The sequence below is a fragment of the Ascidiella aspersa genome, chromosome 2, assembly GCF_963924565.1.
Source record: "Ascidiella aspersa chromosome 2, kaAscAspe10.2, whole genome shotgun sequence".
NCBI lineage: Eukaryota > Metazoa > Chordata > Ascidiacea > Phlebobranchia > Ascidiidae > Ascidiella > Ascidiella aspersa.
Window position 1 is genome coordinate 18,664,659 of NC_139448.1, and position 23,343 is coordinate 18,688,001.

Genomic DNA, 23,343 nt, shown 5'->3' on the forward strand with positions numbered 1-23,343 from the left:
TGACGTTATGCCCATAGGCCTATATCTCTTCGGACTAAAACCATTTTTGGAAGGCGAAATAATGTCGTTTAGTTCGGTACACTTCGTTCCCGGGTGTTAACTACTCTTAAAGCAATTTTGTAGTCTACATTTAGTACCATTATTTGTCTTACATTTTCAGGTTAAATATGGTCTTTATTTGTTTTAGGCATTAGATATACTACTTTTAAGTTAGCCGTAACAACTGTATGCCGTCAAGCTGTCTACAACATGTTAGATATTTTCCCATGAACTGTGCTAGAAACCCTTCTAGCCCCTTGGGATTTGTATTCACATATGTTACAAAGATTGGTAAAAACACGCTTCTGCTCTTTTTTCTAGTCGTTTTAATTGCTATCCTTTATTTTAGGAAGATTTTTTTAACTTTAAAGCCATAAGCTTTCGCTTAATTAATGTATATTTTGCTAGAAGAATTGCAAAAGCACACTAAGTCGCTTGATATATTGTTTACGTAAGTGAACTTTTGATTGTCAAACAAAAGTCTAATAAACTTTTCTCCCAAAGAGCTCTTTTTCCAAATTTAAATAGCATTTCGTATTTGATCGCCCTCCTTTGTTCATCGATCCTAATACTTTTTATGCGCTTTTTTGGCGCAGCATTAATTGGTCAAGTTCAGACTTTTAGTTTCGCTAATTTCTTTTCACGGGCCTAATTTCGTTTTGGGATTATTTAAAAAGCGTGTTGCGTCTTCACACTCAGTGTTTGTGAATTATTTACCTAAAAGCTTTTGTTTCAGCTTAGAAGCATATGATAATTTCTTCCCGAACCGCTGCTTTCAATGCATCCCATCTAACATAAGGTTCGGTGCCGCCCATGTGTTTTTTTAGTTTATAAAATGTTTTTTTCCTTGTAATGCTGGTCATTCTATAGCGATTTACTAAATTTTCATTAGCTTTTGCCGCGTAATGCTATTTATGTCAGCTTAACCACTTTTTCGTGATTAATCATCAAAAAACCCTATGTTGGAAATCATTATTTTTTATATAAAAACTTTCTTTTTCAAACTGTCTATAGTGCCCTGTAAGGTAGTATCGTAGATAAAATATTATTTAAACGACGTTTATTGCGCTAACAATTTCATGTTAAATGCAATTTTATTAGGCTATATACAAGTGTATTGAATATTTAACTCATGATTGATAACCATATAAATTATTTTAAACCTGCTCTAATTATAAACAACTTCATTGAAGTATATGGTTACCCACGCTACCCAATTTAAAGTAAATATTATAGCAGCTATCGTCAAATAGATTCACCATACAGCACTGTCGGGCATATAATCGCGATTAGTTACGAAAGAAACGGAAATTAATTGAAACAACGAAAATCTTTATTCGCCAGCACGGAGGCGTGGCGACTTCTTCCAAATCCCATGGGTCTGCTTTGTCGTCTCTCCGTGTTACAATCACCCACCCGCGGTCGTCGTCAACCAGCGGAAGCTTTTTTTACGTACTGGAAATCTACAAAAACAATTATTGAAACGAATGAGCTAAGACGTCACATCGCAAAAACTAAAAAAGGTAAGTGTTATTTGGGCGTTTTCTTTGTCGCTTTCTTGTTGGAATGTGTTTTCAATGCCCTTGTATGTTGACTTCGCTTTTCTTAAATAATTTACGTGTGACAGCACAAGTTGAGTTGATATTGTATCGGCAGTTAAAAACTACTTAAACATAATACTTGAGCTAAATAGTCAGCATACAGTAATAAATGCATGCATTTTTTAAAGTAATATAATTTTCAGTTGGCCGAAAATAACATTTTTAATTGTATGGTAAAAATATAAGTATTTCATTTCTGTATAATCTAAGACACGAATAAGCAACCCTGGTCAATCAATTTCATTTGGAATTATACAATATGATTTCGTAGTCTGAGCCGTGCAGTTATAGGCTAACATATTCCAAATGTAAATTTGCATTACCTTAGCTGTAAAGTTTAAATAGGGCATCAAGGTTAACAGAAGGTATTTAAATATGCAATTATAAGTTCGGTATGCTGTATGCACAAAACTACGCTTGGTTGCTTTCCAACGCATCAGGTTTGCTTTCGGCAAAACAAGCATGTTTACCCCTCAAATAAATGAGCGTCAAACGTTCTAGATAACTTTTGTTATATATACATCCCCACTACGTCTGCATGAGCTAGGGGAATGTTTATCGGATATACATGGTAGCCCGTAGTTTTTTTTAAACAGATTTGGGGAGCGGGGTTAATTTGCAAAACCGTATTTAAAAATGGACAATGTACTCTTGATGCCATGCTTATATTTAAAAAGACGCGAATAAATCATCATAGGTTAAGGGTTGAAATATATAATAATATAGGCTACCAAAGTAATTAAAACTTTTTGCATTAGTTAAACAATTTACTAAATGCACAAAAATCCTTAATTTAACAAAAACTATAGTTGGCTTTTTAAATAGTAGTTCAGTTTTAAAATGCTACAAATTTAGTTTTTAACATTTTAACTGTATTAAATCTTCATTAGAGCAATATACGGTATACGCGAGCCCGCAGAATTAACCACGTTATAGGCCAGGCCTATATAGCATTAGGTTCAGCTCGTACTTTGTTTTTAGTTGCATATCTATGATTTAGACAAAATTATTACAAATTATTTGCTGCAATTTTTTTCTTGTATTTCAAGTAAACTGTTTATTGAACAATTTTGTAATACAACCATAGCGACTTTGTTTTCTTTGTCAATTTTATCAGTATTCGTCGTTTTGTTAAACCAAAAATTGCAAATAAGCATTGTCAAGAGTTCTGCATAAATCTGAAAAAATAAGTTTTGTTCCACCGTTTATCAGTGAAACACCAAAAAACGAGTGACTAACGACGAAAAGACACTAATGCGATACTTTATACAAAAAATCGCTGTTTGAATCGATATATTTCTATTAGGTTAAATTTTGTAAAAACTTTAAATTCTATCGGTCAAATTTCTTATTTTTGAGGTAAAAAATAATCGTCATAGTTATGAGGTATGTAAATTTCTAAACTGCTTGTTTTAACAGCGGTTTCCCCCATGCTGAAAATGAGTTTTGTTTATAACGTTACAAAATACGTTTTTTGTAGCTTTCATTCCAGTTGGCTACTTTTACCTGCTGAAGCACTATTATGCGAAATCTTTTCAACATTGTGATACGACGTGTAACATGCGACCCGCGAGTAAGAGTAGCGTTAAGTTGTCGAATAAATTATTATATCGTGTATGTTGTTGTTTCCAAGGAGATCATTGGCTTTTTTGACTTATCATTAGGTTTAGTATACTGCGGCTTCCCCCATCGTTGCCTTATAACGTAGAATTAGTTCTTTGTGATAAGTTCAAATCAAACTGATAAAGGTATGTAAAATAGAAAATGCTGATAGAACGTGTCTTTAGCTTGTGATACTGCTTTCTTCGCAGTTTAGTTATGCTTCGCATAATGTTGTAGAATCAAGGGTAGGTGACACGAAGACGATGCCCTTTGCAGTTACTTTAGTGCTACTGTGGCATGCGTTAAACATTTCATATTATAATTTGCCCACGGTTGAAAACTTTTGCACGCCGCTAGTTTAAACTTAGTCAGAGCGTAAACACGTTTCAATGTGATTGTGAACCATAATGTATAGTTTAGCCCCTGGGCAACAGCACGAGTATGGTGCAATATTATTTAGAAAGGTTTAAGTTTGAGGTCATCAGCAAAAGGTTGACGTTTTATGTATAGCCTTCTTAAATTGTTTTGTGTGTATAGTCTCGTTGAAGTATTCACATACAGCAGCACTTTTAATTGGATGCGAGAAAAGAAGCGTATTTTACGAACCTAGTCAGAAGATATTCCAGAACACTAAATTACGAAAATCTTGCTTTGATAGCCAAATGTTTGTACCAATAAAACACGAGTTAAGCAATAATGTGAATTAAATCGATTTTTTTTAAATTGGTTTCAATTTCTTCTTGCAATCGACTCAGTGAATCAAGGTTTGGTCGTTGTGCAGTGTGAAAACAATGTGGCACAGAAACATTTCTTGTGGAGATTCCAATGTATCGAAAAAGGATATCGTCACGGCAAACAATATTTCCCACAAATTGTATTTTAAAAAGTGTTTTCTTCGATATAGTTCTAGAGTCGTTAGCCGTATTTACTAAAACTTAATGTCAACGCCTTGCTGCAAGAACCCTTAAAAGTTAATGATATTTTTACACGCGAGTGATTCGCTGATAAAATATTTAATGTTTATTAGGCTACTTTTACGCTTAAAGTAAATCATCTTAAACGTTGATTCTTAACATATTTAGTGTTATTTCCTTGAAACTTTAGAGATTTCCATTCCCCCTTATAATTTCTGAACTACAATAGCAAGTATAAACAAAAATCCATAAACCTTGGCAGTTCATTTGAACAAAACAAATCTAAAATGCAGTACTACTTTTGGACATTAAGCCTTTGAATATAGCATTTCATATCATATATTTTCTAATCTTAGCTGTCTAGATGCAAAGTTTCGAGGTTTGGAGTAAATGGTCGAGGTTTTAGTTAGACGTAACACAAATGTCAAAACTTTTGAGACTCGAAATGCCTTTCAGCAATTAGGTTCCGTAGACATCATTAATTTTCATGTTTTTACCTTCATTTTGTGTCCACGTCCAAGACTCTTTATAAAAAGTAGTTTCGGTCAAATTTATCTAGTTAATGTTTTTTTCGACAGCATTAAAATCTTAAAGTTGATTCTTCATCGCTCGAAGAAAAAATGCGATTATTTGGTTTCGAATTTGGTAGCCAAACTTTTTAGTAAATTATTCAGTTTCCAAACCCATAATATTATTTGCTTTATAAGGTTATATTGTTTTTTTACAACATATATTTTGCTTTTTCTTTGTTTTGCATAGCATACCGCAGACATGCAAAGTAGGCAACATCAATAAAAAACTTGTTTATGTAGTAGTCGAACTTATTTAAAGTGTTGTGGCGACCAAGATGGGTTCAGTTAGGGGCGGCCCACAAAAGGAAGACGGTAAGGTTATTATTTTTGGACACGTTTTATTATTTGTCTAAAAGAAAATTGAACATATTGGTTTTGTTGTCATATTAGGTGTTGGTGAAATCAAATATTATTTATCACTTTTGTTATTACATGACAGTAAGGATTGACAAACCCGCCCGAATATTACTTTTTGTTGTTTTTGTTTGAGAAAAAATAGATAAATATTTATCCATAACTGTAGTGATGATGTTGAAAGGTCGCACAGTTGCTTTTATCACAATTTAGTGTTTAATTACATCTAAACAACATTTCAACTGTAAAACAACAACAGCCACTTACATATTAACTGTATTATATCATTATTGGAGTAATATACGCGGGAACACACAATAAGACCTAAAAAGCAACAATACATAAAGCCCCAAAAACTATAAAACCATAGTATTAAGACAAACGACATATTAAAGCCAAATACGCAATAATATCCAGTACAGCATACGATCAAAATCGTCTGACTAAGACCTAAATCTGTCGGAATAAGGCCTAAATTCATCAGAATTAGTTCTAAATTCATCGGAATAAGGCCTAAATTCAACGGAATAAGGCCTAAATTCAACGGAATAAGGCCTAAATTCTTTGGAATAAGTTCTAAATTCATCGGAATAAGGCCTAAATTCAACGGAATAAGGCCTAAATTCATCGGAATAAGTTCTAATTTCATCGGAATAAGGCCTAAATTCATCGAAAGAAGGCCTAAATGGCCAGAATAACGCCCGAACCTGTAAGTAGAGGGTATGGGACGATCGGGGGCCATCGGTCTGGCATCGGCCGTTTTGGTGACTACGTTTGGACGCCCTAGTCTGACCGGCGCCGTCAGGGCGCCGCTGTTTCGGCACCGGATTTTTTGTCCTGTTTGGGGTTATTGGTGGGTAATGGGTGGGGTTAGAAAATGGGTTAATGTTGAAAATTTTAGGGGAGTTAGTGATGTACTTAGGGGTGGGGTTTGGGGTTAGTTAAAGTGTTGTTTAGGCCTGATTTTGGCCTTTTAGGTCTTATTCCGACGGATTTAGGGCTTATTACGATTTAGACGGTACTAATACCATAGGTATTAGTCCTATTTTGGTCTTATTCCGAATTGTGTTTTATTCTGACGTTGGTGTTGTTCTTATCTTGGTCTTATGGCTGGAGTCCATATAAGCGAGCCGAAAAAAAAACAACCAGTTTATCTCTTAATTTGAAGAAAAGTGTTTAACAGGATTTGGTGTGTCTTGATTTGATTTGCAATTACAGTATGTAATTTCCTATTTCGCAAAAGTGTGGGTTAGACCTGTGTTAATTTATTATTTGTCATTTTTTTAAATGTATTTTGATTAAAACATTTTTGAAAATACCGGCAGTGTCTGCTTTTTCATTAAAAAAGTGTATTTTAGTAACTGCCATTTTATATGAAAAACATAAACCAAGCATTTTTAAGAGTTTATTGTTATTCAAAAATATCAAAACAAATCCTATCTAAAAATATATTTTTTAATTTACCTTCTCTTTCGAATTAGCTCATTGAGCATATAGTTTAAAAAGTTATCTATGGAACGTATAGCTGCTAAAAAAGCACGCAGTTCAAGAGAATACCGGTATACTTGGTATGCTACCACCTTTTTAGAGTTTTGCTGGTGCACTCTGAGGTTTAAAAACGTTGAGAAACACTGCCAATTGTTAGTATGGAAAGTTCCGACACGTTAAGCCAAATTCGCGTCCAGAGGGTCGACGTTTATAAGGTATAGCTTGTTATATTGAGAGGGAAAATATATGTGCAAAAATACGCTTCATATATGCTTGTGCATTAAGCAACTAACTTAATTTCGCAGCTTAATTTATCAAATTTGGGAAGAGGGGAGCTAGGTTTAAACGTGTAATAGAAAGCTGGTAGGCCTAGTCGGTGTCGTAATACATAAGGAAAATTTAATCCCATCTTTACCTTTTAAGTGTCCAAATCATATTTTTTTAGGGCCACCTTAAATATGCGAATTTGAAAACTAGGTGGGGCCTCAATTTCAATGAAATAAAATACTTACGACCAATTAAAAACTAGACCCATCATCTATATTTAATGACGTAATTAAACTGCCTAATGAACTCAAATCAGTTTTAGAAAGCAATAAAAGGTATAGTTTAAATGATTAATCGATATAACTAAATTAAACGTTTAAAATAGGTGTCTAGCCATGTTGTGCCAACGACATAAATTATTCTGAATAGAATTAATTAGGTACATAATTGTTATCAAATTGCCATACCAAAACAGCAACCTTGACAATATTAAGTGTACGAAATGCTTCAAAGTTTTTTTAATAATGTTTAAATATACTTATGCTGCGATTGTCCGCAGTGAATACATAAACAATTGAATCAAAATGAAATGTATTGTTACCATTCAGACTTAGTTCGTTGCTTTAGTTTTACTTTAAACTAGGGATGTCCAACCTTTTAGCAGAATGGGCCGCATTGCCACTTTAAAAATTTCGAAAAACCTCTCAAATTAAAGGGGTGACGTCATAAATTACGTCATATCGTGACGTCAAAAAACAACTTTACTTATAAATACCCGTTCTTCGAGAGTGAACTCGTGCGTAAATATGCAAGTAATCTCGACCTTATTTATTTTTTTTATTATGGCGAAGCGCGAAAATTTGAGTTTTTACAGGTTTGGGCTGACATATTTCCTTAAAACGGTCTGCAAAAACACACATCTTCTTAGCAATGATGGGTGCACAAAGTGTTCGATGGATGTTGAAATGCGACATTGGACTCGATTATGGTTTAAGAAAAAACATAAGATTAGGCCTACATCAAATACTGCGCGTTCTACACGTTTTTGTGATAGTCAAACAATTGCTTTTAATAAAGCCTACTGAAAGTGACAATAAGTGGTGGGCCACACGTAAATATCAGGCGGGCCGCAGGTTAGACATCCCTGCTTTAAACCAACAGCGTTAATTTGTCTTTTCAACGTTTTTTTCATACTTGATTTTTATACTAGTTGAGTAATAAACTACAACTCTTGTAACATTATTGTCATAATAATAAAACGAATACTTCATATCTCTTCAGACAACAGAGGTCCAAGCATGCGAAGAAACGGTGGTGCTGGAGGTGCTGGAGAAACGCCAAGAGAAGGTTTTAGAACAACCACAAATGTTGGTATTCTGGGACAAATAAAGGTACGCTGTAAAAATTAAGTACAACAAATGTGCCCTAAAAACTAGTTTCACTGCAGTTATCCGCTTTGAATGTTTTAATACTACGGTACCAATTTTATTTATTAACTTAAGCTGTATATCATTATTTAAGGCTGTGATTCACAACAGTGGATTAAATTAAACAAATAATGGGTTTTCAATCACTTTTAATGAAAATAAAACTAATATACCAAATAGTCGTAATAACGTCTCAAAATAAGACCCAAAACTCAAAATAAGACCCAAACCCGTCGGAATAACACCTAAATGGCACCCGATTCGATTTGTTTTCAACGCTTGGAGCGTTGAAAACAAATCGAATCGGGTGTAAATGGCTACATGGCGCCTGAACTGCGCCCTTTGAACTAGGACGCCAAACGTCGACACCAGAACAGCCGATACCTGAAAGGTCCCCCAATCGTCTCGTTACTCTCTCCCTACCACGTTAAGCGTTATTTTTGTCCTGGCCTTATTTCGATAAATTTAGGACTTGTTCCAACAGGTTAAGGTTAATTTAGACGATTCTTATTACTTGATTCTGTCGTGGTTATTAGTTGGTTTTATTATGTCGTTGGTCTTCAACTCTACATGTTATGCTATTATAGATTATTCTGATTTAGATTGTTGCTTTGTAGGTCTTTTTGTGTGTTCGCAAATAAATGGTGTGGCGACAAACAATTAACAAAAATCAAAAGCAGGTTTTGTTAACTAGGAATTAGCGATCAATTGATTTTAATCGATTGATTAAAAAAAATTAAACTGAAAGCCGAACAGCATATAGCATTAATTTACCCTCAACAAAATTTAATTAGTAGGTAGAAGCCACAGCTAACCTAAAAGAAGTTCTCTTGTCACCAAAGTTTCGAAGCGCTGCCTCCTAAGCCAAATTGGACAACTTGGTGTTTTTCAGGTTTTTTAAGTTAGATTAAAATTAAAACATTTTTAGTGTTTTTCCAAATTGATCGGATTTCGCATTACCAAATTCGGAGAAACTAGAAAATAAACCAAATATAAACTAGAATTACTTTTAATCCTTTCGCAATCAATCAGATTGTATTTTAATGCCTGAAAATGTGAACAACAAACATTCCTACTTGCAAAAAATAAAAAAATTGTAATTTTATCGGGTGAACTCGTCAAGGATTTGATTTAAAATAAAAATGCTACGCTACTTTGTTTCGTAGTAAACCATTGGTGACGAGATGTTGATCAACGTATAAGATTTTGGTCGTATTTAACTAAAATACTTTCGAAAAAAGTAAAAAAAACATACTTTGTTTTCATTGCAGTTAAGTCATGTCAGTCATTACAACACTGTTATTATCTTTGATATCTTAAGTGACGTTTGCCCACAAAAATCAACTGGAAAACTAGTGTTTTTGGCTACATATGGCAAATTTAGCCTGATATGTAATTACCAATCCGATTAACATTTGCCTTTCTGCAGAATAACCGGGATGCTTCTAAACGCCGTATGAAGCTCAATTCAAAGTTCATTGCAACGCCGCAAACTACACGCAAAGAACAGAACAGCTTTAAATCCTTTCGACAAAGCCGTCATAGCCGTTCGCGGTTTATGTGCGTCATATGCACCTCAGTTCTTATTGCAATGTTAGTAGCTGGGGCTGTTATCGGAGTAAAATACTCCACTATCGGAGGCTGGACTCTTTTTACTTTTACTGTCGTCCTGTCGATTGTAGGCTGCGTTTTGCTGCTGTACTTCAAACAACAAAAAATGGAAAGACTTGAATTGGAGAGAGAAGCAAAACCGGTAATTGGTTTATAGTATGCATGTTGTTTTAAATATACTAAAAAAGTTTTTTTTTACCTTTTATATCGAAGCTTTCTGCACATGATTTTGAGTAAACATTTTTTTTTCACTTACTGATTGATCGCCCTTCTCTGCGCGTGTAAAATAATAAATAACAGTGCTCTACCGAGTTGTTATCACATGTAGTTTTGCTGAAAATCTCAGCGAAGGTCATGTTTAAAAGTTAATAAAATTAACAAAACTTTGACCTAACCTAAACATTCCAGGTGAAACAACATGAACTCTCTTAAATATTAGACCATTGTTTTTTTAATCAAACTTAAAAAAAGTGTTTAATTAAACTATTTAGTTTTAATCAAGTTAATCAAAACAAAATTTTAATGAAGTTAAAAACAAACACAAATTCGAACAATGCCAAGCTTTATACTTAAGGTTTTGAACCTTCATATAATAAAGAATCAATAGAACCCTATATCCTGACGCTAAGACACAAGTCCATATAACGGTGAAAATGTGTAAGTATTTGGTCCTACTGTTTCGCATAAATTTATTTTTATTGTAAGACGTTTCGGAACTTAACCCTGTAAGACGTTTCGGAACTTAACACTTTTCAGAAAGACCGTAAAACTGCAATCTGAAAAATATGGGAATATAATACGTATTTATTGCGCGCACTTAACCACTAAAGGATACTTAGCTCTCAGGTGCCCTAAGTATTTTCCTAACACTCAATGACGTAACAGTCTTTCGCTTCTTCTGGGTTCTACGAACGCTTCTCTTATATTAAATTTCCACACGTTTATAGGTTCCTAAATGAATTTAAATCTAATCAAATCTAACTTACTTTTCTACATCAGACTCCGTTTAAAAAAATCCCTCTCACCTTCGCGTAATACAATGTAATATTTTAGGGAAGTTGCTTTGGTTGCATTGAAAAGCTTTCTGTGCCTAATCAGTAAAATCTTCTACGAAAAATAGTGACATTATGAGATGTGTCGTAAAAAGGTTACAAAACGCTGTTTTATAGGCAACGTTTTACCACACTGACATCTCTGACTTTCCGTTTGACCCTGTACTTCAAAGAGGAATTACACAGCTTGTGTTCCATGGCCAACCGGATTGCCAACTGTGCGAGTAAGTGTGGTGCTAACATGTATTGAAACACATACGCTTATTTTTATTTTTGCTACTGGATGCTACGAAAACACATCTTTGTGAATTTTATTGTATTTTACACTCAAAAACAAATGCAAATCGTAGACCTCCTAAAACTAGCATTTAAAAGAAATGCACCAAATTTGTCCACGCGTTTGCCTGAATTTTTTTTAGCAGCTAGAGTTTCTATATATATTAAATTAACAGCCGACTGATATTAGGTAGGCTATACTCTAGGGCAGTGGTTCTCAACCTTTTTAGCTTACGGGACCGGTAAAGTTTCAAAACAAGTTTTACGGACCGGTGGACCTTCAAAAATAAAAATCAACCCAAAATTTGATAACACAACAGTTGCAACTAAAACACTGTTATCTTTCACATCCAACTGGTCTTAAAGTTGAAGACTTAAACGAGTTGTAGCCTACTTTTAAACAGTTGGCCAAAACACTTGCAGCATTGTGACGATACAATGATGTCCAAAGTAGACCTTTAACTCAGGGTTTCCCAAACTGTGGTCCGCGACGACTGCACAGGTGGTCCGTGGCGATATGACAAGAAATTAAAAAGTCACACATATATGTTGTACAGCAGGGATCGACAACCTATGGCCCGCAAATGTAATTTATCTTTTGACAAACTAGACACGAGTCCATTTCTCATACTTTTTGACTATTTTAACTATGTAAACGCGAAAAAAATTTCGCGCTTTGCTTTAACGATCTTTATACATCAGGTTTGTTTACGTTATGATGTTGTTATTTGAATTAGATTAGCGCTTCTTGCGTTGTGGAAGACTGACTGCCAAGTTCCAAAGTGCGTCGCATACAAACGTAAAAAACGTGTTCAAAAATATTGAACATACATTTTTACTTTTTATTTTTGAAATGTAATAAAAACTTACAAGAAATTTGAAAGAAATTCCGGTAACCCCCCAACGTGTGGACTCGAATTTTGAACCTAACAAACGCTTTTTGTCCCGCTTTGCGCCAACACTTAAACACGATTGTAAGTGTAAAAATATATCCGAAGCCCGCCTGATTAACAGTTGTTTTACCATTTGAATAACATAATTCGTAGTTAACATCTTGTGAGGCCCGCAGAGACCTTTCTGAGTTTTTTAGCCCGCGTCTAGAAAAAGTTTGCCGAACCCTGTTGTACGGTATGTGTAGCTACTATTTTAAAGATAATTAAATTGTCGCAGTTATTCACAACTTATTGATTTCGAAAGCTTTTGCTATCCAGTATCGTAAATCTTACTTGTTGCGGCTTGAATTTATGATGAATTAATGATTTAAGCAAAGGGAAGCAATCTCATCCGTCCCATTGATGTTGTCAGTTTTATAAATATATAAAATTTGTTTTTATTTATTTTTTGCTTTGTATTGCGGTCCGCGAAAAACAAGATTCACAAATAGTGATCCGTGGTTCAAAAAAGTTTGGGAAACCCTGCTTTAACTTATATAAGTTACGTGACAATGCTGCAAATTACGGAGCTGGCGAACTTCTTAATTTGATGGATAAGCCTTCAACATCTTGAGTTTTGCAATTTAGATTTAAAATTGTAATACATTTGGCGGGACCGGCAGGAGAGTTGACGCGTACCGGCACCGATCCGCGGACCGGCGGTTGAGAACCACTGCTCTAGGGCCTAGGCCACTGGTTCTCAACCGCAACTCCGATAGCCAGGGCTGTGTAGTCGGACTCGGGACTCGGGACTCGACGGAGTCGGTTTGTTTTGCTGGATTCGGGACTCGAGACTCGAGTAAGACCACGTAAAACTACCCGAGTCCCGAATCCGACCTGCGCACTACCTATTTTAAAAACTGCCTTGGCTGCAAACTGTAAATTGTAAAAGCGAAATAGCGGATGAGATATTTTCCAACAATGGATTGTGAGTAAATAAATTATATGACAACCCTATAAAGTGGATTGCTGAATATTCACCGTTTTAGTTACGTAAATTGGTGGAATACACGCTATATAGAGTCAGAGCCTTAATCTGGACTCGAAAAAATCGAACATTTTGCCGGAGTCGGACCCGGGAGTCGTACTCGGGTTATTTTTAACGGACTCCGAATCCCTGCCGAGAGCCGCATCGGCTCCTAACCATCTTTTTAGCGGCTGCCATCAAGGTTAAAAAAATAAAATGATTTATCAACAACAGCAGGTGTTTTAAGACTAGTTGTTTTGTTGGACCCCTAAACAAAAATACTGGATCCGCCCCTGCACATAACATTATGCGATGCTAAATCGAAGAGCATGTCTTCTTCAGCAAGAAAATACAACATTTTAGAGTAAAAGAGAATCATTTCCAAATTGAAATAGAATAAACGACGCATTATCCTCTTTGATGTGGTTGGTTGCTATTAATTAAAATTTATTTCAAATAAATTGCATGATCTTTTTGCGGCTCTTTTTATTTATTTTTTTTTTTTAAATGTGACTGTTCAAATTTGGCTTAGATGATCCTAAAGGTCGAGAACCACTGGTCTAAAAAAGTCGAAAACTACTGGCAATATAAATTATAGCACGGGGGTCCAACCTCGTGTGGCTTATCTTTGCTTTGTCCTGTTATACGTTTGTTGATCATTGCCTCATATAACAAGTAGTAGAAAGAGATGTTTAACCTATCTTGATGTGCTTTTTGTTTTGATTTAATTATACGATGCGGGTGTTTAAACAAATAATTGTTCTGCGCAGTTTTTAGCAATATGACGTTTAAATCTAAAATCTTGTCGCTTACATTTATTTCCTCGCGAAGGAACTTTTTAATCAATTTAATACGATATTTTGCCTTCGAGAAAGGAAAGTTATGAGTAAAAACCGATCTGTACTTCGGTTTAGGTGCAAAAAATGAATTTCAGAGCTGCAGGAGTATATTATCTAATATTAAACATTACTATGTGACAACTCGACCACGTATAAGACTACCCGAGTCCCGAGTCCGACGTGCGCAGTGTGAAATTGCGAAACTGATAGTGCCGCGCAATCTGTAAATTGTAAAGGTGAAATAGAATATATGGTTGAATAGTTTCCAACCATGTATTGTGGGTGAATGAATTATATGACACCCCTATGAGTTGATTGCTGTATATCCACTTTAAGTTACGTAATTGGGTAAAATACAGACTTTAGACGTCGGACCCGACATAATCCCACATTTGGCCAGAGTCGGACTCGGAAGTCGGGTTGTTTTTAACCGACTGCGCAGCCCTGGTCTGATGAAACTAAAATGATGGATGTTTTGGGCAACAGGCTATAGCCACGCTTGTATGTGCAATTTTTTTTGTGTGAACTTCTTTCTGTTTAAAGTATTTTTTTTTTGTTTAGATTATTTTAGGCAATTTGTGAGTCTCTTTCATGCGCTTTTACGACCGAGTTCACTCGAACAGCAGATGTTTTTAGGAATATGACGTAAATTTGTGACGTCATCTGTAAAAAAATATCCACTCTTGAATATTGTTAGGTTATGGCTGGCGAATTTTTTTAAACGCAAATTTTACACCAATTTAAGTTTGACGCATACGGGTAATAAACGAATACCGATACCGTCAAAAGTGGTCTGTGCGACATCTGAAAATATAATCCAGTACAAACATACGCATGTGTATTTACGGTCTAAATTGATTACAATACTTATTCAATGAGCAAGCAGTAAGACAATTCCACCGAAATGTATCAGATGACAGCAATTTGTGATGTTCTCGTATGCAAATGCCGAACAGTTAATGCTGGGCCTGGCAGAGGGGCTTCCACAAATTGGCCGAAATCGCGACGTCCCTTGAATCCTTACCGGAAAAATGATTTAAATTGGGTTGTTTAATTTGATATTTATAACGTAAAATTACGGCCTCGGAAAATGTTGGTACAAACCATAAACATATATTGTATATATTTGTTGCTTTCAGATTATTGAGAGAATATGAACGGGCACGCGATTTTGGAGTTTTTCCTCAAGGTAAGTTAAATGTGCAATTTAGAGCAAGTGTTTTTAAGCTTTCTAAAGCTGGGCTACAAACGTAAAAACAAATTGTTTTATTAAATATTTATTGGAAAAAGTGTTGCCTACTAATCTATTGAAAATCCCAGTTGAATTTTTTTCGGTATCGGCTTGTAATTCACACGCCAGCAAAACACACATTGTCCAAAACAAAAAAGTTATATACAACGTAAAACGGCGAATTCCAGATTTTCCATCCATAAGACTTTTATATTATACTACTTGCTAGACGAATCATCCAAGTTATGCAATTAACAAGATAGTAAAATTAAAAATGCATATAAATGTATGTGGCCTGGTGGTTCGTAGTTGTTTAAACCTATATACAGCAAATCTAATTTTTTCTGAATTTAGTCACGAAAAGCCTCATAGTACACTTTTTATTGTGTAAGTTTGCTTTCTTGCAGTTTGTCAAAATAATTTAACGTTGATTATTAGGTTCTAGATTTAAAACTGGTAATCGTTGTCACGCAGATCATCACTTTAAAAGACACGAAACACCATTTATCGCAGAAGATAATGAATGCCGTAAAGTGTTTGCTGAGAATCGACTCAATAACACAGAAACTCGTAATTCTGGTACAAATACTAGGCACAACGCCAACAATAACAACGAAACTGAAAGCGTCGCCGATTCTGAATTAAATGAAGTTGACATCACAACAAACGAAAACGGTTCGCTGAACCCTTGCTCACAAATTCTAGCTCGGGATTCCATTTTGACTGCTAAAAAACAAGCAAGAACACGTAACAAAAACTTAAGAAGAACTGAAAATAGCCTTCCTATACAGTAAAAGAGATATGCTATTAATCCAGGTGGGAAAATTGCAATAGAAAACATCTCTGCATAATGTTTAGCTTCTACCAGACTTGAGAAGGTTGCAGCGGCCGGTCGGTGATCGATTAAAGACGTTGTTTTGAACAATGAATTGGACGTTAATACTTTTGTTCATCAACAGTTTTTGATATGAAATTCGCATGTATTTACGGATGTCGATTTTCTATACTGTGGGGCCAGTAAAACAGAATAAAATTCGTCTTACACAACGCTGCTGAGCCACTCATTTCTAACAAGAACGGAAATACAAAAGACACGAGGCAAAATGAGGAAACGATATAATTTAGCAAATCTTTTCTAACACTTACGGGCAATATGATCCATAGAGCGACAACACTAAAGCGGCAGCCTGATCGAATGGAATTTTCTTCCATCCGCTCGATTTGGACAAGTGTCTTGAATTTCTTTATTGAGTACTTGGTTACCAAATATGATGACATTTCACGATTTATTACAATACATGAACTACACTTTTTTGTTTATTCTGGGGTTAAAACTACGTTTTTTAACAGTGTAGTATATTTTTCAAAAGTTCTGGTAAGCAGGATGCCAACACAACCAAGTGTTTATAAAATTGAGCTGACAAAGGCGTGATATAAAGCCAAGATAAAAATGTTAAAATCTTTCGTAAATGATTTTTGCAAAACAATGTAACGAAGTGGCATAATAACTTTAAACGATTAATTTGTATTATTGTTCATGCAAGTACCTAGGGCTAGGCCTACTCAATGCGGAAGTTAGAACCAACAGTATAGTCTCAAATTAAACCAAAACCAATTGAAAGTATAACAAATTTACACAAAACTTTGTAATAAAGTTGTTGTTTTTAGATAAATCAAAATCCTGTTTTAGTGTCCAACTATATACTTAGCAGTAGGACAGAATCCGGCCCGCCAATGTTATTCATCCGGCCCGCCGCTTCTTTGACAAACTAGACACGAGTCCGTTTTAAATGCATTTTGATTATTTCAACTATACGTAAGTGCGAAAATTTTTCGCGCTTGGCGCGAATGATCTTTCTACGTCCGGTTTGTTTACGTTTTGAACTAGATCAGCGAGTCTTTACCTTGCGCCAAGTGCGTCGCGGAAAATCGAACAACATATTCAGAAATATTGGACATAAATTTTTTAACATTCCGTCAAGGGGGGCTACTTTGAACACTTTTTGAAGTTATTTTTCTGTATTTTTTTACTTTTTTTGCTAATTATCTGAAATTTGGTCAAAATTGGGTTTGTGTATAGATGTTTCAAATGATAGTTTTTCTTGTTTAAAATATCTAATTTTGGGATATTTTCCGCCAAATTTCTATGTGTTTAAAGCAGGGCTGCGGAGTCGGAGTCGGACTCGACGGAGTCGGTTTGTTATGCTGGAGTCGGACTCGGGACTCGAGTAAGACCGCGTAAAACTACCCGATTCCCGAGTCCGACATGCGCATGCGCAGTATCTAATTTTAAAACTGTTAAGGCGGCAAAATGTAAGTTGTAAAAGTGTAATAGAAAATGGTGAAATATTTTTAAACCATGTGATGCGGGTGGATTAATTATGACACCAATATGAGTTGATTGCTGAAAATCCACCTTAATTTAGTTGCGTAAATGGGTAAAATACAGGCTGTAGAGCAGTGATTCTCAACCTTTTTTAGAGCAAGAGCCGCATTTCAAACCTAAGGTTTGCAAGGAGCCGCATAAAAAACAACAGTAGGCATATACAACTAGAAAACAACAAATATACATTACGCTAGCCTAGGCTAACTAATTAACAGTGTTTGCCATAGCTTGTCGATCAGGACTAAATATATTGTGACGTAACAAACCACAAAATTATTTTAAAGAGACGGATGGAAGTACCCGGTAACATTAGTACTTCGTACTCGGGATCCTTGCTGATACAATTCATTAATTCTTGATTTCTCTTACTTACTTTGTTGCAATTCTGCTACTTCTAACTAATTTTTCACTCGGTTAGAGAGCCGCAAAATGTTCAGTTGAGAGCCGCATGCGGCTCTGAGAGCCGCGGTTGAGAATCACTGCTGTAGAGTCAGTGCTGGACTCGGGACTCGACAAAATCTTACTTTTGGCCGGAGTCAGACTCGGGTGTATTTTTTTGGCCGGAGTCGGACTCGGGTTGTTTTTAACCAACTCCGCAGCCCTGGTTTAAAGTTAGGTAGGGGGTATTCTAACTTTGAACACTACATATTACAAGCTTTACAAGGCTTAATTGACAAGCTTTGTTCAAAGTTCACACTTCACATAGCATTATTAGGAAAAAACTTGGGTATTTAAAACAGGTTTAGTGAAATAATTGCCAAAAAAGGGTATATTTAAGGCCCCACTCATTTTTAGGATCAGGAAGCCCGAAAAATCCGCGTTTGTTAATGCTGGTATCTACTATGTTGTGCTTCTTTATCCCACTCATAGTCAACCTCGTCGATACAGTATGGCCATCACCTTCCTTAGCCATTTCTATCACCTTTCAAGGGAAACTTGACCCTCTATAATTCTCATGTCCAAAACCCCATTTTCCAACGATTTGGATGTGTTCAACGAAGGCATCTTCTTCCACTTCGCTAAAAACTGTTAGATGGCCGGTACTCGTAGTACCAGTGTGTTTGTTGCTCAACGTTCCCAAAGGAATGTTGTGCATTTTGCTTGCTTTCTCTAACGATATAGACTTTTCTGAACCGGCCCTATCGCTGTTGACAATGTTTGACTCGAATAGGCTGTATAGTTTCGTGATCCAAGTGATCGTTTGTATGCACGAACTATGTTTTACAGTGCTTATCAATAATCTAGTTCATAAAATATGATGAATTAATGGATGTATTTTATGCTGAAAAAAAAATAATTAAACTTCAGTATGCTATAGCAGCCACTTCGTTAATTGTTATTTATCACAGAGATTTTTTTGTTTTATCGCTGTCTCACCGTTTTAATATTTCGTCATGGAAATTTTTCTGTAAAAAACATCAAATGCCGATCTAGCAAGATTTTGCAAAGACACCATTTTTCACTGAGTCAGGCCTCGCCGGCTCATACGAACATCCGTTTAAAGTTAACGCATGTTTTGAAATTCACAATATTGTCAACAATTCGGTATTTTTAGAATCGAAAATGCGTTTGGCCAGTTACGTGGCTTTGTCGATCGAAAGACTTTTGTTTTAGCCATATTGGGACAAAAATGTTATTTCCGTGTATAAGAGAGTCGAGAGAAAAAGCTTAGCTGAAACCGCCCAATTATCACGTGACGCCTACGTATTATAATGTAACAAATAACCATTTTATTGCGTATGTACGTCTTGCCTTCCTTTATACAGATTTCTTCTAACGCCTTTATAAGCTTGCGTTATAAGACTCTTTATCATTAGTATTGTGAATCATTAACATTATGATTATTATGAAGATCCGTATCGAATAAAGTGTTGTCTGTTACTCAATGAACCAATTGAAGTGCTCGTATGTTAGAAGCAGAGTCAATGAACAATTCTATATGAATGCAGTATCTACATTGTAGTCGTAAGATTGATACATCGAGGCACAAAAGGCAATTAAATGAGTACTCATTATCAACTACATCTACAATGCATATCATTTGCATGGTCAACGAAAGTACCACTATGGTATGACGATTCTAAATTAGGACATTATTTATCAATGATTCTTTAATGCAACAACAACACATATAGGCTACTTTGAACAGCACTAAAACGTATTGATGTCGCCAAAAAAGTAGGTGGGGCTACTTTGAACACTGTTCAAAGTTTACAAAGTACCAAATGTTGATAAAAGTCACGTCGTGCAGTTTTAGTATCAAAGCAGTCTTTACTGTCAACATAGAAATCTTGTTTTAAAATATTTTGAAAAAGCGGATATTGAAGTCTATTTCATGAAATTTGTATTTTACAGACCTTAATGTATGGTGCAATGGATTTTTTAAATTAGTGTTTAAAGTTAGAGTGCTGTTCAAAGTAGCCCCTCATGACGTTTTTTTATTTTTTATTTTCGGCAATGTAATAAAAACTTGCAAGAAATTTAAACGAAATGCCGTTATACCGTGAAAAATCGCGCTCGCTTCGCTCACCAGCTGTGACCTGGCTTAAAAAGGTTAACAAACACTAATCTAGATTAACTATTAATGTTATCGCGTTTCTTCGAGGTACCGGTAGTTTTATTACACTTTTCATTAGTGGTATGGATGACAACGTGTTGACTCGAATTTTGAACCAAACGAACTCTTTAATTCGCGCTTTGCGTAAAAACTTTACTGGTTCCTCAAATGTAATTAAACGCCTTATATATTAGTGAAAAAACGATCCGAGGCCCGCCTGATTCACAGTTATTCTAATATTTTAATAACACAATTCTTATTTAACATTTTGTGTTGCCCGCAAAAACCTTTCTGAGTTTGGTTTTGGCCCGCGACTAGAAAAATGTTGCCGACCCCGGTAGTAGGCTATAGGCTACTTAGTCTATTAAAAACACCTACTGGCCTACTCCTTTAACAAAATTATAAAAATTAAAGATAAACGCTTGACCTTCTTAACATGGTGAAACATGCTATAAAGTCAAGACATACGGTATTTGGTAAAAGCGCGAAAATATTAGCAATAATTCGATCAAGTAGGAAAGGGGATATACCAACCGAAAAAATGTGAGGACCAATGCTGTATACCAGGTGCTTCTCTAGTCCAATATATCTGTTTACGATTTTACTTTTTGTTGTGTAAACTTGCGTTTATGTCTTTAAAACCCTTTTGCAGTTTTTTTATAGGGGATTGTTTTTGGCATATTAATAATCTAAATTTTAGACTTCAAAAACATTGCCAATGCAAATGATTTGATGGTCAAATAAGACCAGGGGTCACCAAAGCACGGCCCGTGGGCCAGCAGAGGTAATTCTATTGGGCCGCGGCATATGTTTTAATGAAGATATTATAAGTTGAAATGTTGTTGAGTGTAATTCTAAACTCAATTTTTAAACTTAACGACCATTTATTAAAGCTTACTTTTTTGTTGTGTATAGATATGAACATATTTTTTCTTGGCTTGGCAATAATCAAGGTAATAAAGTTAGACACTTGTATGCAATAAATATCGTTATTACCGTTTACATTTGCATCCTTGACTGCCTTTCTTGCTCTACTGAGGGTTTTACTAAAATAGCTGACAAATGGGTTTGTTGATATGGTGGCGATTTTGTCATTTGCGCGCTATACCCCAAATCCCTTCGGCAAGAATGAATTGTTGATAAATATTATCTTATTTGCACTCAATTTGATATTTTAACCATTTCAAGTTTATTTTTAACTGCGTGTTGTTTTTAGATGTAAACAACATCACCATATTATAGGTACAAAAACGGCCAAAGGGTTTTTTCCTTTGTTCGGGTGGCGCACAGAGATCATATGTGTAATGGGCGCTCTTGTAGCGTTTGCGCTCCATATTGTTACTGGCTTGAAACCCCGGCCATCCAGATGAAGCAGGCTGGCCGGTTGTGACGTCGTCACACCAGCCTCTGTGAATTCATCAAATTGACAGTTTATTGCCTGATCGTGTTTTAGTCGATTGTCCGAGTTTCCTCTTTTTCGATGCGTCGCCGAACCGCATTGTCACGATATTCAATTACCGCCAGCTGGAATGCTGTATATAAGTAATTTCATTTTATACTAAAAACAGCAGTCTTGCATACTGTTCGCTTCTGGAGTCTAGATCGCGTACGTTTGACGGAGGTAATTATTGTACGTATATCGTAAGTACCTGTTAGTACTGTTTGTCGTTTGTTTATTGGCAATAAACATTCCTTCATTGTGCTTAAAACCCACACTCTTTTCCCCGAAGATTCAATAAATTCCCCATGGCGTCAATGTACATAATATCTGTTTTAGTTCTTTCGTGTAAGATGCGTCAAGTATCCAACGCCTAAAGTATAATGCTACTTTGTATGTTAGAATGAAACAGAATGGTTCCTGGCAATAAGGCGGACTTACTTTCTGGACATTTCTCTGCCTGTGAAACTTACATTGCCTTTATCGCGTCGATCTCGTACTTGCACAAAGGTGATTTTATTTTATTTCCCTCTGTTCTTGCTTGTATCAAAATGTAATAGGCCAAGGTTAAACCTAAGGGGAAAAATACCTGTATGTATTTTCTTTTATCAACCTTCAATCTACATGCAACAATATCGCCTTTCCCGTGCTTTACATCGCCTTTATAATATCCCACGCGATCCGCTAGAAGTTAGTGCATTTCTAAGAAATAAGATCTACGACAATTAGGGCATCCAAGGAAAGAAAAGTCTGACTTTTAAACCTTGAGGTCGTTGCAATGCACCAATTGCACCTTTAGGTAAACTCCCGGCGAAGATAAATTGAAAATATTCGCTGAAAATTCACAAAAGGTAACAAAAATGTGATATAGAATTAATAACACTTGACCCACCTAAAGTCAAACGCTAACCCTAATCCTAACCCAAGGAATGTGCGTTAATTTAATAATTGTCTGAACGCTGGGAAAAAAACACTCAGGGTGGGCATAAGATAGTTTCTCGTCCACGTACGGTATTAAGTCTTGGCAATGCACTAATTTCGACCTTTAGGTAAACTCCCGGCGTAGATAAATTGAAAATATTCGCTGAACATTCACAAAAGATTACAAAAAGTGTGAGATAGCATTATTAACACTTGACCCACCCTAACCCACATGCTAACCCGAACCCGAACTCAAATAATGTGCGTTAATGTAATAATTATTTGAATGCTGGTGAAAAAGCCCAAACTCGGGTGGGTATAAGATAGTTTCTCGTCTGGTACCATAGGATTCATTGTTACGTCACAAATTGAGGTATTGGAGACTAAAGCGTTTACGTAATTATTAATTCAATGCACATTATTGACCTTTTTGCTTAGAACTGCACTAATTTCTGACGGATCGGGTGATAATCCACCTGAAATGTTTGGCAGATCTTGTCTCGCAAATCGATACCAAATTTGCAAGTGCAAAATTCAAATGTACAATCCGCTTTACAATTAAAAGCACGGGTTTTATCATTTTTTTTTTATCGATTCCAGAAATGCCCTGTAAAGGCAAAACTGTAGAAAGGGTTACTTTTTAAGTGCGAGACGAAACAAGTCGCACGAATTTTTACTGGAAAAACTTTGCCAACTACAGATATTTTTAACGAAACCAACTCGGATTCATGAAGCTCAAATGTAGGCCAAAAAAATATACGTAAATTTGTTCATTTTCGCGTTAAAATCATCTGCCAGAAACTGTTTGCAGACTAGCATTTGGTGTAACATCTTGCTTTTCTGGACAACCGAGAATGTCAAACAAGGAA

General features: G+C 35.6%; 1 protein-coding gene across 1 annotated transcript; it reads left to right on the forward strand.

Moving 5' to 3' along the window:
• The first annotated feature begins 4,919 nt into the window (after positions 1 to 4,919).
• Positions 4,920 to 16,480, forward strand: LOC146164183 (uncharacterized). Its single transcript, XM_083382631.1, has 6 exons — positions 4,920 to 5,040; positions 8,119 to 8,228; positions 9,694 to 10,017; positions 11,045 to 11,151; positions 15,081 to 15,130; positions 15,647 to 16,480. The coding sequence occupies exons 1-6, from the start codon at positions 5,004 to 5,006 to the stop codon at positions 15,964 to 15,966; spliced, it is 948 nt and encodes a 315-aa protein (XP_083238757.1). The 5' UTR covers positions 4,920 to 5,003; the 3' UTR covers positions 15,967 to 16,480.
• Positions 16,481 to 23,343: the final 6,863 nt, after the last annotated feature.